Source organism: Sinocyclocheilus grahami, unplaced genomic scaffold (assembly GCF_001515645.1).
Source record: "Sinocyclocheilus grahami isolate Dianchi unplaced genomic scaffold, SAMN03320097.WGS_v1.1 scaffold761.1, whole genome shotgun sequence".
NCBI lineage: Eukaryota > Metazoa > Chordata > Actinopteri > Cypriniformes > Cyprinidae > Sinocyclocheilus > Sinocyclocheilus grahami.
Genome location: NW_015505940.1, coordinates 576,835 through 596,026, shown reverse-complemented (window position 1 = coordinate 596,026; position 19,192 = coordinate 576,835). Strand labels below are relative to the sequence as shown.

At 38.3% G+C, this 19,192-nt stretch overlaps 1 protein-coding gene across 3 annotated transcripts in view; it reads left to right on the top strand.

Annotated features, from left to right (window-relative positions):
- The window catches only part of tbk1 (TANK-binding kinase 1), a 27,133-nt gene extending 10,519 nt beyond the window's left edge, over positions 1 to 16,614 (top strand). For 2 of the 3 annotated variants that reach the window (XM_016245639.1, XM_016245636.1), the window contains exons 10-21: positions 3,431 to 3,489; positions 3,615 to 3,706; positions 4,966 to 5,067; positions 5,153 to 5,231; positions 6,799 to 6,920; positions 7,871 to 7,947; positions 8,024 to 8,063; positions 8,152 to 8,253; positions 10,403 to 10,499; positions 10,576 to 10,676; positions 13,929 to 14,000; positions 16,175 to 16,614. In XM_016245639.1, the coding sequence (XP_016101125.1) occupies positions 3,431 to 3,489; positions 3,615 to 3,706; positions 4,966 to 5,067; positions 5,153 to 5,231; positions 6,799 to 6,920; positions 7,871 to 7,947; positions 8,024 to 8,063; positions 8,152 to 8,253; positions 10,403 to 10,499; positions 10,576 to 10,676; positions 13,929 to 14,000; positions 16,175 to 16,226 (995 nt within the window). In that variant the 3' untranslated portion in view covers positions 16,227 to 16,614. The remainder of the gene's footprint in view (positions 1 to 3,430; positions 3,490 to 3,614; positions 3,707 to 4,965; positions 5,068 to 5,152; positions 5,232 to 6,798; positions 6,921 to 7,870; positions 7,948 to 8,023; positions 8,064 to 8,151; positions 8,254 to 10,402; positions 10,500 to 10,575; positions 10,677 to 13,928; positions 14,001 to 16,174) is intronic. The other variant, XM_016245638.1, reaches the window with a different exon arrangement.
- Positions 16,615 to 19,192: the final 2,578 nt, after the last annotated feature.

Below are 19,192 nucleotides of genomic sequence, written 5' to 3'. Positions count from 1 at the left end.
TCTCAAAAATTCGGCCCCCGGACCCCCCCCCCCCCTCAAATTTGGGATAAAAAGGATTTTTTTAAATTCAGTGGTGAAAACAGGCTTCCATATCAAAGTAATCCTAAATGGAAATGCAGAAATGATATTTGTTGTAGTTTTCATTCGCCACTAACACTAGCTGCTCTATTCTTTTTGTATTCTATCTATTTGTTTTCTTTTTTTTTATTATACAATTAGCAAAAAAAAGGCCTCTAACACTAGCTTGCTCTATTCTTTTTCTATTCTATCTGTTTTCTTTTTATTTATTATATAATAATAAAAAAAAAACCTTGCTAGGTGTACTGCGTTAAGCTAACTGAGACTTGTTACAGCACTTGCATATCATTGCTCTTTTGTTGGTTTTGATTGCTTCCATTGTCCCCCCGTCCCCCCCCCCCCCTCAAATTTGGGATAAAAAGGATTTTTTTAAATTCAGTGGTGAAAACAGGCTTCCATATCAAAGTAATCCTAAATGGAAATGCAGAAATGATATTTGTTGTAGTTTTCATTCGCCACTAACACTAGCTGCTCTATTCTTTTTGTATTCTATCTATTTGTTTTCTTTTTTTTTATTATACAATTAGCAAAAAAAAGGCCTCTAACACTAGCTTGCTCTATTCTTTTTCTATTCTATCTGTTTTCTTTTTATTTATTATATAATAATAAAAAAAAAACCTTGCTAGGTGTACTGCGTTAAGCTAACTGAGACTTGTTACAGCACTTGCATATCATTGCTCTTTTGTTGGTTTTGATTGCTTCCATTGTCCTCATTGGATAAAAGCGTCTGCTAAATGACTAAATGTAGATGTAATGTAAATGAATGCATGACGACTTTTGCTTGTAAAAAAAACGCAGAAATGTTAAAAGGGTCTTTTCGTTCTTCAGTCATCTTCATGCTAATGTAAAGATCATTTTATGTCCATTTATTTGTGTGTAATCTGTGTCGTGTTATATTTTTCTCTCCGTTCAGGGCGAATCTCTTTCAGGAGCTGCTCTTCAGACGGACAAACATAACGCCATCCCATCAGGACTTTCTGTACGAGGGCCGACACCTCGTCTTCGACCCCATCCAGCAGGCTCAGACCTTCCCCAAGACCTCCAGAGAGAATCCCATCATGCTGCTGAGCCGAGACCCTGTCAACACCGTCGGCCTGCTGTTTGAGGACCGTGAGTCTGACGACGCCCCAGTCATGCCATGCTCGCTCATAAGTAAGGGATGTAACCATATCAAAATCTCACGATACGGTATTATTGCGATATGAAGTCCACGGTACAATATGTGACCCTGGAGCACAAAACCAATCTTAAGTGTTAATTTTTTGAAAGTGAGATTTGAATAAATGAATAAATCATCTTTCCATTGATGTATGGTTTGTTAGGATATGACAATATTTGAAAATCTGGAATCTGAGGGTGCAAAAAAATCTAAATATTGAGAAAATCTCCTTTAAAGTTGTTCAAATTAAGTTCTTAGCAATGCATATTACTAATCAAACATTAAGTTTTGATATATTTACGGTAGGAAATAGGGCTGCATGATTATGACAAAAATCATAATTGACGATTATTAATTACAATTATCACAATTTACACTGAATGATGTTTATACCGTTGTTTGATGCAACTGCATGCCGTATTTTTATATGAACATAAACAAGCTGAAAACACTCGAACTGAAAAACCTTTAGTGCTTTTCTATAGTATTAAGCCTCAAATGTCAAATATACATCGGATTGGTTTCTTCTTTAAATTATAAAAATATAAATGGTATTATAGTGTTATAATAAAATAAACATTAAAACAATGGAAAAACCCTTAAGATAACATGTAGAAAGAAAAAAAAGCATCTTAAGCGTGCAGAATAACATAAGTGGACTTTGAACGATTACGTAATTGTGGCATCCATAATTGTAATCGATTAGAAATTCAATTAATTGTGCAGCCCTAGTAGGAAATTTACTAAATATCTTCATGGAACATGATCTTTACTTAATATCCTAATGATTATTGGCATAAAAGAGAAATAGATCATTTTGACACATGCAATGTATTGTGTATATATACGCAGTACACACACATATATTATGTAAACAAAAACTTTTATTTTGGACGCGATTAATCGTTTGACAGTAGGGCTGGGCCCAAATTTTTTTCCCCGATTCTTCAATTAATTTTTTTTTTTAATGACGTCGATTCGATATCGATTCTCAAAAGTTTGAATGAATGGCGGATGGCGCGGCGCACTGTTTTGTTTACTACACGCATACTAAAGCGCGGATGACGCTCGCGGTGTTTTCAGCTTCTGCCGTCTCACTATATGATGATATAAACACGAATGTCATCTCCAGCTGCTCTGAGAGTCACTTCATTAGCATTTTACCGTTTCATTTGAGAAAACTACCGTCATATCACACACACAGCATCTGCAAGTTCCTCACGGCAACCCGTCAAAATAAAAGTTTAGTTTAACATTAAGAAACTGTCAGAATATATTACTATTTAGCGGTCTTAAGACTCAATGCTACTACTGCTAATAAATATGAATAAATCTTTATTTTTAAAGGAATAATCACATCTGTTTTCTTTTTCATTTTAACAGTAAACCGCTGTTGTGCAGCACTTTGTTTGCCGAAAAAATAAAAGGGTTTCATTTTAATTTGATTAGTATAAATTGAATTAATGTTTTATGCATTCATCTGATTACCAGAAAAATTAAGAACATTTTATAAGGCCCTATTAAGGACTCATTAGCATTTTACCGTTTCATTTGAGAAAACTACCGTCATATCACACACACAGCATCTGCAAGTTCCTCACGGCAACCCGTCAAAATAAAAGTTTAGTTTAACATTAAGAAACTGTCAGAATATATTACTATTTAGCGGTCTTAAGACTCAATGCTACTACTGCTAATAAATATGAATAAATCTTTATTTTTAAAGGAATAATCACATCTGTTTTCTTTTTCATTTTAACAGTAAACCGCTGTTGTGCAGCACTTTGTTTGCCGAAAAAATAAAAGGGTTTCATTTTAATTTGATTAGGATAAATTGAATTAATGTTTTATGCCTTCATCTGATTACCAGAAAAATTAAGAACATTTTATAAGGCCCTATTAAGGACCCTATACAAAAAAAAGTATAGGTTTAAAATACAGGCATTTGGTTCTTAATTTCTTTTTATTAATTCACCATTTGTAAACTGATGTTACTGTTAATTTTTTTTAGAATTATCAATAGCATTTGTATTAAAACTATATTCACCGAGTGTAATCAAAAAATCGAGAATCGAATCGAGAGCTTGCGAATCGAATCGGGACATCTGAATAGATACCCAGCCCTATTTAACAGCACTAATCCCTGCTAATAACCGCTCGTTTGCTGATATTAACGATGGCTTGTGTTTGCAGCCAGCCCACCTAAAGTACAGCCGCGCTACGATCTGGATCTAGACGCCAGCTACGCCAAGGTAAGATACGACTTCCGGTCCGTTTAGTGAAATCAGAAGCACGGTGCTGCTTTTAGAGTCTCTTAATCTGAGTTTGGTCAGAAATATGGTTTATTTTAATCACCGCTGGTCGTGTTTCTGCTCAGACGTTCGCAGGTGATGTTGGATATCTGTGGAAGACGTCCGATTCTTTGCTTCTGTACCAGGAGCTGGTGAGGAAAGGTGTCCGAGGCCTGATGTGAGTTCATGAATCAAACCAAACGAAGCGACTCGCGCTGATGAAGCGAACTGAATTTATTACTATTGTCTGCTGCACAACAGAAACCTGTTTCATGATTGAAATTGAACTGGACTGAATCAAGATTAAATGAATTGATCTGAATAATCGCACTATTGTCCTTTATTGAGTCAACACTGAATTGATTCATTTATGACTCAGAGCTGTTTTTGCAGCTGCAATTAAATTTGTTTTATAATTGAACTAAATCAAAATTGAACTGAGTTGATCTGAATAATGGCACTGAATTGAATCAACACTGAACTGAATCATGCTGGATAATGACTCTGAGGTGTTTTAAAGCTGCAATTACGTTTCATTATTGATGAATTTGACAGCATTGACACTGAACTGAATCAAAATTGAACTGAATTGATCCGAATAACGACACTATTATCTTCTGCAGAGCTGCTTTAAGCTGAAATTGAACTTGTCATAGTTGAAATTGAGTCATTGTTGAATTATAGTGAATCTAAATTGAATTGAGCTGAAAACTGTTGTCTTCTATAGAGCTGCTTTAAATTTAATTGGTTTCATAATTGATGAATTTGACATAATTAACCCTTATTGAATTGAACCGATTAAACATTGAACTGAATCATTTTGAATCATTGAACTGAATCAAAATTGAATTGAATTGGTCTGAACAATGACACTGTTGTCTTCTGTAGAGCTGCTTTAAATTTAATTGGTTTCATAATTGATGAATTTTGCATCAACACTTATTGAATTGAACTGACTAAACATTGAACTGAATAAAAATTGAACTAAATTGTTCTGAATAATGACACCATTGTCTTTTGTAGAGCTGATTTACAGCTGAAATTGAATTCCTTTTATAACTGATAGATTTTTTTAACATTAACACTGTTACTGAACTGATTGAACTGAATCATTCTGAAGAATGACTCTATTGTCTTCCGTAGAGCTTCTATACAACTGAAACCGACTCTGTTATTGAACTGAATCGAAACAAAATTGAACTGAATTGATCTGATCAATGACTATTGTCTTCTGTAAAGCTGCTTTACCGCTGAAATTAATTTCATAAGTGAAGAATTTGCAGCATTAACACTGTTACTGAACTGAATCATTCTGAATAATGACTCTATTGTCTTCTGTACAGCTTCTTTACAGCTTTTTTGCAGCCTTATCACTGTTATTTTCCTGTTTATTTGTGTGAAGTGGTCTGTAAGCGCTATATGAACGTTGTGTTTCAGCGAGCTGATCAGAGACGAGTACAGTGAGAAGGCGCACAAGAAGACGGAGGTGATTCACATGTGTAACTACTGCAGCCAGACGCTGGAGCGAACCGAGCAGCTGTGAGTGACGCGTGTTTCAGACGGAGCTCTGAGCGAGATCTCGCCAGATCTTCATGAGCTCCCTGTGTGTGTGTGTGTGTTTCAGGTGTGAGGTTCTGATGCAGGGAAACCTCCTGTCGGCGGAGTGTGAGGAGATCCGGGACACGAGGAAGAAGGTGATGCGGGTGAGATGCTGATGATTCTCAATGTCTCATGAAAGTCTGGGCCCGGTTGCATGAAAGCCCTTAAAGGGATAGTTCACCCAAAAATGAAAATGTGATGTTTATCTGCTTAATGGGTGTGTTGATATCCAGCCGAAGAGCAATCAACCATAACTTCAGGCGAGCAGGCTCAGAAGTTGGGAATACGTGGAAAGTCACCACTACCGAATGAGTTCGCGCGAGAGAACGTAATCTTTTAGTTTTAAGTCGGTTTGAACAATCCGGATAAGCGCAAGTAAGTACCATTTTGATTAGCCGTCGTACCTACAATGACTGCACTGTGTAAACAATGAGTGACGTATACGCGCGAGAGATCACTTCCGGCGCTTGCGTAAACTACGCCAGAGCGCGTACACGCGTGCGCTCAAAGCAGCTGGACATAGTGGTGTATTAGAGGTAAAAATTATATAAATACTGTTGGGTTTCTCGCACAAACTGATCGTTTCGTGTCTTAGGACATCAATGTGTCGTCACGAGCCGCAGGGTTTAATTTGGATTTGTCTGTGCATGTTTTTTTTACTCTCATAGATTTCTGTTCTGTTTATTGTGAGATGTAGTAACTATAGCAACCGTGGCACCCATTGCCATATGTTGCCGGAAACTACAGTGAAACACTTCATATGAACACTTAAGTAAGAGTGATAGTTAAGAAGTTTGTTGCAAAGCTCTTAATGAAATCCCTTGCCTCAGGGAAGTCAAAATACTTAAAGTCCCCTTGATATCAAAATTACAGTGTTTTGGGTGTTAGTATCAATATGTTAGTCTTAAGGTTATCTATAAGGCAGTGTGCTCCAAAACAGTGACAAAATTCACATTTAGAAGATATAAGCATTCAAAACTTGCAGTTCGTCACTTCCGCCAAAAACGGCTCAACGATTTTTTTTTTTTGACGTCACATCGTACTTCAACTTTCTGTCCAATCAAATGCTCTCTAGAATCTGAAGCCCCACCCCCTACACTATAAAATAGACGCTGAAGCCGCGGCTGAAATCGGTCACTTGTCCACTGAGTTAATATTTTCTGTACAGTGAATGGCACGTAGTGCACTATATAGGGGACAGGGAACGATTCAAACAGTGTAAATATGCTTCCATTGAGGAAAAAAAGATTGGCGCTGTGTCACGCTAACCACCGCACCGCACACACACTCTGCTCCGGTCCAGAGACACGATAGCACGGAGCGGATCACATGCGCGAGTCTCTGCAGACCACTAAATGTATCGGAGCTATTTGAATTCTACACAGAATGCTGTATTTTATAGCAATATGGATGAGATTGTGGCTGTCAAATGCGGCTTTACGGAGCTCAACGGCTCTAGCCCAAGCTGTGATATAAATGAACGCTATTGGCTGTTTTAAAAAGGGGCGGGGCTGCTTGATATGTCCCGCCCTGTCTTCCTGTTTCAGTTAAAATGACGTCAGCACAAAGTAAAGCAGCGTGTTTCTAAGCATTTCAGGGGACCTTTAAGGACTTTCATGCAACCGTGAGCTCTTCATGAAAGCGTGTTCATCACGCCTGCTCTGTGTGCAGCTCTCCGGCTCTCTGGGCTCCATGGAGCAAACGCTTCAGGACATCAGCAGCATGTTCCTGCCGGGAGGAAGTCTGACCGATACGTGGACGCAGCAAGTGGGAACGCACCCCGAGGACAGGAAGTGAGTGTCACTGCTTCAGCGTTCATTACCCTGGAGAACCAAACGTCTCATTTCCTCAAAACAAACGGGGCAAAGCGCTGTTCATAACAATGCAAAAAATCAGGTTCTTCCTCATCACATTTGTCTTGTGTTCCAGTACAAATATCTAAACTTAAATTACATTTACATTTATTCATTTAGCAGACGCTTTTATATTGAAGCAACTTAGAAAAAGAAAACATTTTCATTACTCGAAATAAAATAAACTTTAGCCAAACTTTAGGATAAATTTACTGGAGAAGCAAAGTGACTTCAGATATTACGTTTTTGTTTTCCGAATAATATATCAAAATTAAGCTTAAAACAAGAACAAATATCTGCCAGTGGCCAACACTTAATATTTTAAGTCATTTTGCTAATCTAGTAAATGTGTCTTGATTTAAGAATGTTTAGATATTTGTACTGGAGAACGAGACAAAAAATTATTATTGTTATTTTAGTATCATTGAGATATTATTATAGTTTTTGTTAATATTTTGTATTTTTTTATATATTAAAATTTTTTATAAAAAATGTTATATTTTTTTTGTATATTATTATATGTTAATTTTAAAGTTTTACTAATTTTGTTGTGTGTTTTTATTAGTTTCTGTTGTTTTGAAATATGTCTATATAGTCTTTTATTTTTATTTCCGTTTTAGCTTTATTTATTTTAGACCATCAGGTTAAACTAAATGAAAAGTTGCTTTGGAAACTAGCTGGGGGGAAAAAAAATTATATTTAATTTTATATTATTTCAGCTAACATTTATTTTGTTTCAAGTAATGAAAATATTTTTTTATGGCTTCAGTTTTAGTTTTTGTTGACTATACCTGTAGACTATATAATAACATTATTTTTTGCAGTGGACACATTTTAAGTGTGAACTTGAGTTTCTGATTTCTGACTGTGTTTCTGTGTCTCTCGTCTAGTGTGGAGAGGATCAAGGTTCTGCTGGACGCCATCAGCAGCATCTACCAGCAGTTCAAGAAGGACAAGGCCGAGAGACGTGAGTCTGTGAGCCCCTGAGATCTCATCAGCGCTCGTTTGCTTTTTTATGTGTTTGACGTGTCTTATCTCCTCAGGTTTGCCTTATAATGAAGAACAAATCCACAAGTTTGACAAGTGAGTATCGTGTGTGTTCGCTGTAGCTGAAGAACTGAACGCATGTGACGCAGAATCATGATGACACGAATCTCTCTGCTTTCTGCAGGCAAAAGCTGGTTCTTCAAGCCACCAAAGCGCGGGCGCTCTTCACAGACGAGTGCGCCATGAAATATCGCCTCTTCATCTCCAAGAGCGAGGAGTGGATGAAGTAAGAGGCTCTCGTTCAGCAGTCTAGAGCTCACTGAAGCTCACCTGTGATCCAAACAGTCCAACTAGAAATTATTATTACAGTTATAAATGTTATTATTCAGTCATGGCTCTATTTACTGATCATTGTTTTTCATTATATTGCTGTTTCAAGCTGCTTGAGTTCATGTGTTAAGGCACGTTCACACTGAAAAGACAATGATAACTATTAGCATCCACACCAATGGACAATAACTTTAACGATAACTATATTAGCATCCACATCCGTTAACTTTAATGTTAAACATATCAGTGTCCACACAAACTAACAATAACTGCGTTAAGGTCCACACAAATGGACGGTAACGTTAACGTTAAATATATTAGCATCCACACAAATGACCGATAACTTTAACGATAACTATATTAGCATCCACATAAATGACCGATAACTTTAACGATAACTATATTAGCATCCACACAAATGACCGATAACTTTAACGATAACTATATTAGCGTCCATAACGATAACTATATTAGCGTCCACACAAATGGATGTTAACTTTAAATATATGAGTGTCACAGCAAAGGGTCTGAATACTTAGGACCATGTGATATTTCAGTTTTTCTTTTTTAATAAATCTGCAAAAATGTCAACAATTCTGTGTTTTTCTGTCAATATGGGGTGCTGTGTGTACATTAATGAGGAAAAAATTGAACTTAAATGATTTTAGCAAATGGCTGCAATATAACAAAGAGTGAAAAATTTAAGGGGGTCTGAATACTTTCCGTACCCACTGTATATACTAACGTCCACACAAACAGATGATAACTTTGATAACTAAATTAGCGTCCACACAATTGAACAATAACTTTAACGATAACTATATTAGCATCCACACCAAAGGATGATAATTATAACCATAATTGTTTTAGCATCCACTCCAACAGACAATGGCTATAACAATCAACTTTTTGGCGTCCACGCAAATGTATAACTTAAACGATAACTAGATTAGCATCCACACAAACACATGATAACTTTACCGATAACTATTAGTATCCACACAAACGGACGTTAACTTTAACATTAACTATATTAGCATCCATATGAGCGTGAAATATCGTTCTTTTTATTATAATTGTGCTACAGTTTTGTCGTTTAAAGCAGGATAGATTCTGATTGGCTGTTAATGTTTTTATCGTTCATCAGCTGGACACAAATCTCTCTGAAAGCGATTCCAACGATATTGTTCTTCTGCATCGTTATAGTTGTGGTGTGAATTCACTATTCTTACAGAATTTGAACGATTATTAAAACTTTAAAGTGCCCCTATTATGGGTAATGAAAGGTTCATATTTTGGTTTTGGGAGTCTCCAACAACAGGTTGACATTTACTTTCATTGTCTTATAATATGCATTTATCTTTTCCTTACTTGCTCAACGACTCCCAAACGGTTCGCTCAATGATTCATTTTTCCAAATCCCTCCTTTGCGTGACGCTAATCTGCAGTGATTGGTCCGATTGGTCTCATTTTCATTTCATCTCGCCTGTAATACCTGATAAAGCGGCGTTTGTGAGCGCAGTGCTGCTTTGTGTACAGCCTTACCGTGGAAACCTCTATTTTTACCGCTGCAAAAGCGACACCTAGTGGCAAAGAATGAATTTGCATTTTCATTCAGACCAACGCGAAAAGACCAACAAGTGGACGGGCAATATGCTAATGTTTCATGTTGACGTCAACATGAAACGGCTTGGGATTCATTTTAAAAACGACTCGTTTCAATGATTCAGAGTCGACTCTTTCTTTTGAGAGACAATAACTTCATACACGGTGCACTTTCAGATTTAAAACTTTGCAGGATGTTTTCATTCACATAGAGCTGTGTTACACACTGCATGAAAGGTAATTTAAAAAAAATCCATAATAGGGGCACTTTAACATTATAGTTTTTGTCATTAGTGTGAACGGGCCTTTAAGGTGATTTTACCACAGGTAAGTAACCGCAGTAAAACCCCTGTCACATGACCTCTTGTACACCGCTGTATTCTGTGCGCGAGCGCAGTGTCAATGGCTCTTCTGCTGTGTTGCCATGGAAACTGTGTCCGAGATGTTCTGGAGATTGGACGGACACATGCAGTGACTGATGCATGAACGTCTCCTTACAGGAAGTTCCATCACGTGCGGAAGCACCTCCTGTCTCTGACTGGTCAGTTCAGCAGCATGGAACAGGAAGTGACCCTGCTCATGCAGCGCGTGTATCAAGTGAGTAAACAGGAAGTGCTGGGCGTTTAGCTGCGCTGTAACAGCACGCAGACGCTAATGGCTCTCATGTGTGCAGCTGCTGGAGCTGTTACCGCAGAAGATGGTGCCCATGACGTCTGGAGGAATCAAACCGCAGGCGTACCTCAGTCCCAACACACTGGTGGAGATGACGCTGGGGTGAGAGATAAGCACATGTCCGCTGACGCTGATTCACTCAGTCCAGATCATTACAGACTAAAAGCATCATCCCAGCTAACAATTTTTGGTTCCCAAGAATGTTCCCCGTTGGTTAGCCAGGAAAGTTTTCTGAACGTAAATAGAACGTTCCAGAATGTTTTCTTCAATTAGACGTGTCAAGTCACTTGATTAGTTTCTGAATGAATCAGCCGTTTGAACGAATCAATTGAATGAATGACTGAACGACTCACTCCTTAAAACAGCGACTTGCTGCCACCTACTGGCGCATTTACTTTTATATTTAGAGTATAATTTCTAGGGCTGCCCCCAACTAAAGATTTGTCTGGTCGACTAGTAGTCATTCATTTTAAGCATTAGTCGACTATTAGTCGCATGTTTATTAATAAACCATATAAATAATGAGCCTTTAATTGTCTACATAGCCTAGTAAGCACTCAAGTGCACGCAAAAAAAGCTTGCCACAGCACATCGGCAGATATAATATTTATGAATGTGTCTTTCATTTCATCTCGCCTGTAATACCTGATAAAGCGGCGTTTGTGAGCGCAGTGCTGCTTTGTGTACAGCCTTACCGTGGAAACCTCTATTTTTACCGCTGCAAAAGCGACACCTAGTGGCAAAGAATGAATTTGCATTTTCATTCAGACCAACGCGAAAAGACCAACAAGTGGACGGGCAATATGCTAATGTTTCATGTTGACGTCAACATGAAACGGCTTGGGATTCATTTTAAAAACGACTCGTTTCAATGATTCAGAGTCGACTCTTTCTTTTGAGAGACAATAACTTCATACACGGTGCACTTTCAGATTTAAAACTTTGCAGGATGTTTTCATTCACATAGAGCTGTGTTACACACTGCATGAAAGGTAATTTAAAAAAAATCCATAATAGGGGCACTTTAACATTATAGTTTTTGTCATTAGTGTGAACGGGCCTTTAAGGTGATTTTACCACAGGTAAGTAACCGCAGTAAAACCCCTGTCACATGACCTCTTGTACACCGCTGTATTCTGTGCGCGAGCGCAGTGTCAATGGCTCTTCTGCTGTGTTGCCATGGAAACTGTGTCCGAGATGTTCTGGAGATTGGACGGACACATGCAGTGACTGATGCATGAACGTCTCCTTACAGGAAGTTCCATCACGTGCGGAAGCACCTCCTGTCTCTGACTGGTCAGTTCAGCAGCATGGAACAGGAAGTGACCCTGCTCATGCAGCGCGTGTATCAAGTGAGTAAACAGGAAGTGCTGGGCGTTTAGCTGCGCTGTAACAGCACGCAGACGCTAATGGCTCTCATGTGTGCAGCTGCTGGAGCTGTTACCGCAGAAGATGGTGCCCATGACGTCTGGAGGAATCAAACCGCAGGCGTACCTCAGTCCCAACACACTGGTGGAGATGACGCTGGGGTGAGAGATAAGCACATGTCCGCTGACGCTGATTCACTCAGTCCAGATCATTACAGACTAAAAGCATCATCCCAGCTAACAATTTTTGGTTCCCAAGAATGTTCCCCGTTGGTTAGCCAGGAAAGTTTTCTGAACGTAAATAGAACGTTCCAGAATGTTTTCTTCAATTAGACGTGTCAAGTCACTTGATTAGTTTCTGAATGAATCAGCCGTTTGAACGAATCAATTGAATGAATGACTGAACGACTCACTCCTTAAAACAGCGACTTGCTGCCACCTACTGGCGCATTTACTTTTATATTTAGAGTATAATTTCTAGGGCTGCCCCCAACTAAAGATTTGTCTGGTCGACTAGTAGTCATTCATTTTAAGCATTAGTCGACTATTAGTCGCATGTTTATTAATAAACCATATAAATAATGAGCCTTTAATTGTCTACATAGCCTAGTAAGCACTCAAGTGCACGCAAAAAAAGCTTGCCACAGCACATCGGCAGATATAATATTTATGAATGTGTCAGGGAAAAACAGCAAGGAGACTGCATTAACATTTTAATAATTTATCGATAAACTAGTGCTTTCTTTGTTTTCGGCTTCAGAGATGAAGTCGGCGACACTGACTCGTCATCTCTGCAGTAGTGATGCATCTGTATGCATGTTTCATACGGATGACATAATCTGAGAATATTTACTTTCCATTTGAATTGGTTCATTTAAAAGCAGACATTTCACTCTTTATAGATATATTTTTCATGTCTGTAAGGCAAGTATACACGGAGTTTCGCGCTCAAGTTCACGGAGACCGAGACGGCAGAAAGCGTGTCCTGTTTGCTTTAATTATTTTACAAAAGCACAACATTTCGTTGTTATTGTGAGTGCACACAAGAATTTGAATGTAGATATTTTGCTATGTTTTTCATATCTGTAAGGCAAGCATACACGGAGTTTCGCGCTCAAGTTCACGGAGACCGAGACGGCAGAAAGCGTGTCCTGTTTGCTTTAATTATTTTACAAAAGCACAACATTTCGTTGTTATTGTGAGTGCACACAAATAAACGTAGAGTCTTTACAGATTCGAAAGATGCATTACTTTTATCTGTATGAGCAAAAATGCGGGAGTATTTTAAGAGCAAGGGAGCGCACCGGCGCCTCCATCTGTCCTGCAGTGAAGTGCTACTGTTCACACTCCACACAGACACTTGAATAGTGCACATTTTTCTAGGTTAACATTAGACTGAGCGGCCACATTGCTAATACTTAAATATTTCAGATGATAAGCCATATTTGAGGTCGATGAATGCCCGATGTACTGTATTACCACAAAGACCAGCCGTTAACGATCTGTCCGTCACGGACTGCATGACACTCATTTTTTTTCTGGGACTAATAACATTTTGGTCGTCCAAGCCTCTTCTCGTCGACTAACGGTTAGTCGACTATTAGGGGGCAGCCCTAATAATTTCATTGTTTTCTAAAATGCATTTGCTATTTCAATATGCTTAAAAAAACACTACACATTTTATTGTTATCTTTATTTATGCAATGCGTTCAATCTTAATATTTCTACTTTTATATAAGCTACTTTTTTGTTAATTGATGTGTGATCAATCCACAATTAATTGGATTAGTTAACCATCATATAATTAACTAGATTTAATATTTTAATCACTTGACAGCCCTAGTTATTTTATCTTAGAAATTAGCGTAGCGTCGTAAACAATCAGAGCCGATGATAATCAGGGGTGCGTAATCTAACAACAGGTGCAGAATGGGTTAATTTATCCAGTGAAAATTCATCGTCATAAACACATAATTCTGCTTCACAGGATGAAGAAGTTGAAGGAGGAGATGGAAGGAGTCATGAAGGAGCTGGCGGAGAACAACCTGTTCCTGGAGAGGTGAACCTTTACATTTACTTGGATTTCTATAGCGCTTTATACAATACAGAAACAGGAAAATAAAGTGTGAATGTTACAAAAGTCATCAAAGTGAAAACAAATTCAATTTCAGCTCTACAAAGGATGGTAGAGTCATTATTCAGATCAATTCGGTTCAAAAACAGTAGTAATTTGGGGTGTTGCAATATACAGTTGATGATCGTAATATTTAAATATTAAATATCATTATTGTGTTAATTAGGGGTGTCACAATATATGGCATTTACCATGATGATGAATCATAAAATGAAAAGTACACCTTGCTCACATGTAATTTGTTTCATTCATACTCACCACTGGAGGGCGCCCTTGCACAGATGCTCCACAAGAGAGACTCATAGGAGTAATAAAACAAATTACGTTCCAGGAAATCCCTTATATGGACAAGGGCATCCGTTATCACTGTAGCTGATAGAAATGCAGAAATGTTTGTCGGTGCCAATAGCCTCGTGGTTAGTGCGTCGACATACAGCGCAACTGCGCTCACGGCAACCCGAGTTCGATTCCCGTCTCGAGGTTCTTTGCCGATCCTGTTCCCTCTCTCCTCCCAGTGCTTTCCTGTCATCTCTCTGTACTGTCCCATCTATAAAAAATGCATAAAAGCCCATAAAATAAAAAAAAGAAATGCAGAAATATTTGGCTGATGAAACATGAAGTGAGTTAACACACTGTTGCGACAGTATATTCTTTATTTGTGTTCTTCAAGCCATCTCGGGTATTTTTTATAAGGACGATGTATATTTATAATGCAATGCTAATAGACATAGCCTTTAGCACTGTTCAGAATACTATAAAATAATATAATGTCTGCCTCATTCTGTGATGAGAAGCCACATCAGCCACATAACGCGAGTTTGGAGTAAAAATGTTGTTATTCGCATGTATTGTTGTACTTTGACGCAGTCAGTGATGGGAGAATCGAGCCTTTTCGAAGCTTTGAATCATTTGAACCAATTGCGTCGCAAAATGACTCACTGTTTCGAATCACTTGAAATGCTGGTAACGCCTGCTGGTCAAAAGCTGTAAATGCAACAAAATCTCAGCCCGAAACAGCTTTTAAGACTGATTGCAAATGTTTTATAGAAAGTATAATACAGTGCCGTGAAAAGGTTTTTGCCCCCTTTTTTTATTTTTTGCATATTTGTCACACTTGAAAGATTCAGATCATCAAACAAATTTTTATATTACACAGAGATAATGCAAGTAAATACAAAATGCAGTTTTTAAATGATGATTTCATTTATTAAGGGAAAAAAGCTGTCCAAACCTACCTGGCCTTGCGTGAAAAATGAATTGCCCCCTCCTGTTATATCATGAAAGTGCAATTAACCACATTATTTTAGAAAGCGGAGTTAAATTTCACTAGCCACACGCAGGCCTGATTACTGCCAGACCTGTTGAATCAAGAAATCACTTAAACAGAAGCTGTCTGACGACGTGAAGACAATGATCCCAAACACACCAGCAAGTCCACCTCTGAATGGCTCAAGAAAAACTAAATTAAGGTTTTGGAGCGGCCAAATCAAAGTCCGGACTTAAATCCGATTGAGATGCTTAAACAGTCCATTCATGCTGGAAAACCCTCCAATGTGGCTGAATTAAAACAATTCTGCAAAGAAGAGTGGGCCAACATTCCTCCACAGCGATGTGAAAGACTCATCGCCAGTTATCACAAACACTTGATTGCAGTTGTTGCTGCACAAACAGTTATTAGATTTAGGGGGCAGTTACTTTTTCACACAGGGCCAGGCAGGTTTGGACAGCTTTTTTCCCTTAATAAATAAAATCATTATTTAAAAACTGCATTTTGTGTAATATTAAAATTTGTTTGATGATCTGAATCTTTTAAGTGTGACAAATATGCAAAAAAAAATTAAAAACAGGAAGGGGGCAAAAACATTTTCACAGCACTGTATATTCAATTAACAAATCATTAGATAACATTAAATATTAAGTGTCTGTATAGCATGCTCTTTTATTCATTTGCAGGGCTTGTTTTGTTTGTTTTGTGGAGGGCTTGTCTAAACAGGCCAATAAGTGTAAATGGCCATGATAATAGTGTGATATTGTGACAGCCCAAGTATTAATAATGCAAAACCCATCAAACTGTAATTATGGTGGCGCTTGTGTTTCAGGTTCGGGACGCTGACGGTGGACGGCGGCATCAGAGCCGTGGATCGGATGTGACGAGGTCGTCTCTCTCGGATCATCACGGCACAAATGGACACACTGTTAGTTGTACATATGAATAGAATGTAAATAATACACGTCTTAAACTTTATGCCATTATTTTAATCTTGCGTTAATTCTCTAGACTCTATAAACTAGAGTTGCTCTTAACTCCGAATAAGTGATGTGATTTTTGTTCTCGCCATGAAAATAAAGTATATTCGTCATCATTATGATCTGTGCGGTTAGTAAACGCTCCTGCTCGTGTTGCTGAACGGTACTGAAGGACTCTGAAGATTCACTAAAGCAGAAGTGTTTTCCTTCAGTGTAAACGAAAGCACTATTTTATAGACATGAATGTTTGTTTCTGTAAATGAGTAAAAAGAACAGCTGAGTTCTGATAAAACCTTTGTGTTTCTAATTTCTCGCACCGCATCTGTACCCATAATGCTTTGCTTCTGTTCACAGATATCTTCGTGTAGTTCTGTGTGACCGAACAGACACTCTGAACCCGTACGATTCACGATTCATGTCACGCATGACCGCTTTAGCTGGTTGTATCGCATGTACCGGGAATTTTTGTCTTGGCGTATTCGCGATATGCAGCTGCTCTGAAAGCACCGGAAACACTGACACCGGGGGTCAAAGGTCAGCTGAAAATGTGGTTTCATGTCTGTAAGCTGCATTAGAAAGCATCGTCCTCCTCTCTGCATCTCTGGCGATAGTTATCAGTTGCCATGACAACAGACACAAAAGCACAGTCTCCTCATCCGCTGTTGCCATGGCAACACTCAGACATCCACTAACAGACGTGTAAAACGTGACGCTCATTTACATATTCACTGACGTCAGAACCAACCACCAGAGCGCGCGCGTCCTAATATCCTCAATCATGATGATAGTAAACACCATAGATATGCGGCATCTACCTACTACACGTATCTACGCTGTTCTACATTGGGGAGCAGAAAGGACTAGATAATTAACTAAACATGGTCACAGTAAACATGAACTGAACCAGAGCTCTGAAATAAAATGCAGAAATGTTAGTTTCACTGGCTCGATATTAACACAGTTGGTGAGCAGCCATTGTTCCCACGAGAAAACATGCTAAATAATGTCCTGATGAAACTGCGAGGAAGGACGGGACCAATCTGCTGCTACAGCAATCGATCACACAGAGCTGAATGAGAGAGAGAACTTAAAGGAAGACAAGTAACCTGGACTGAATAATAATAATAATTATTATTATTATTATTAATATTTGAAGTCATGCTTTAATACACATTTTGCAGTTACTCAGCGTGTTTCAAAACTATTATAGTAATTAAATAATTACATTTATATATTTAGTATTTGTTAAATATAATACAGAATATATATATATATATATATAAACTATAAACAATTGCATTTGCAGTAAGCACATACTCCATTTAGATAGATCCATTTCCAATGGTATAAACATAAAATTACATTTGAAGTTTGTGAATATGATTTTTTGAAATATTATAAAACTAAATATTTGTTAAATACTGTTTTGTTTATTTGTGTTTATTTATTATGTTCTCATATTTATTGGTTTATTTTTGTAATGTGTTTTTAAGTCATAATTTTATTACAATATATTACTGTTTGTGTGTGTGTGTGCTATATATAGTTAATATTTACTGTTCTGCATAGTGTGATTTTGTATATATATAAAAAACTAGGGGCAGTTTGATCCTCAAACATCATTATAATTATTACTTATATAATGAAATTTTAAATGTTTTAATAGGAAATGTCCCCAGTTTTCATTTCAGTAATCTGTGGACAATAATATAATATAATATGCAGAAATGTTTGCGTGAGGATAAGCTTTAGAGGATAGAAAAAAATATAATTGTTTATACAGTTTTAGAACTCGCATATGAATAATTCATGAGCTTCATGCCGCGTCACGGATCGACTCATTAGCATACACTGTCTGGAGCGCATGCGCGGATCTGCTCGTCTCGAGTTTGTCGCGACTGGATGCTGCGATTGATTTGTGAATCTGATGTAAAGAAAATATAAAGAAACACTCTAATGCTGATGAAGACGATGGGAATCGACGCGGATTCGTGATGGAGGAAATAACCGATCCGAGGAGAAGGAGAAGAAGCGCGTTGATGTGAAGAGGAGAAGCTGAGGTGCGTCTCCATCTGATCTGAAGCATCTGACAGAAACACGACGATTGAGTGAATGTGTGATGAAACTACACGATCTAGACATGACTGACGCGTTTTACTGATGCTCGACATCCACGGAGGCGATGCGCGTTTAATATATTCACACGTTATCCGTCATAAATCAGGGGTTCGAGCTGCTCTTGCGTTGATATGATCGTCGTGTGTAAGTATAAACGAGGGGTTTCCTCTCGAATCTAGAGTGAATCCGTCATGAATCTTTTGGGTTGGAATTGTTTTGAATCTCGCAGATGCTGCAGTGTGTTGAGATGAGATGATGAGATGTTGTCACAGCAGCCACCAGAGTAAACAACACACACACACTCACTGACACTCACTCACACACACACACTCACTCACACTGACACACACACACTCACTCACACTGACTCACTCACTCACTCACACTGACACACACACACTCACTCACACTGACTCACTCACTCACTCACACTGACACACACACACTCACTCACACTGACTCACTCACTCACTCACACTGACACACACACACTCACTCACACTGACTCACTCACTCACTCACACTGACACACACACACTCACTCACACTGACTCACTCACTCACTCACACTGACACACACACACTCACTCACACTGACTCACTCACTCACTCACACTGACACACACACACTCACTCACACTGACTCACTCACACACACACACACACACACACTCACTCACACTGACTCACTCACTCACTCACACTGACACACACACACAGACTGACACACACACTGACACTCACTCACACAC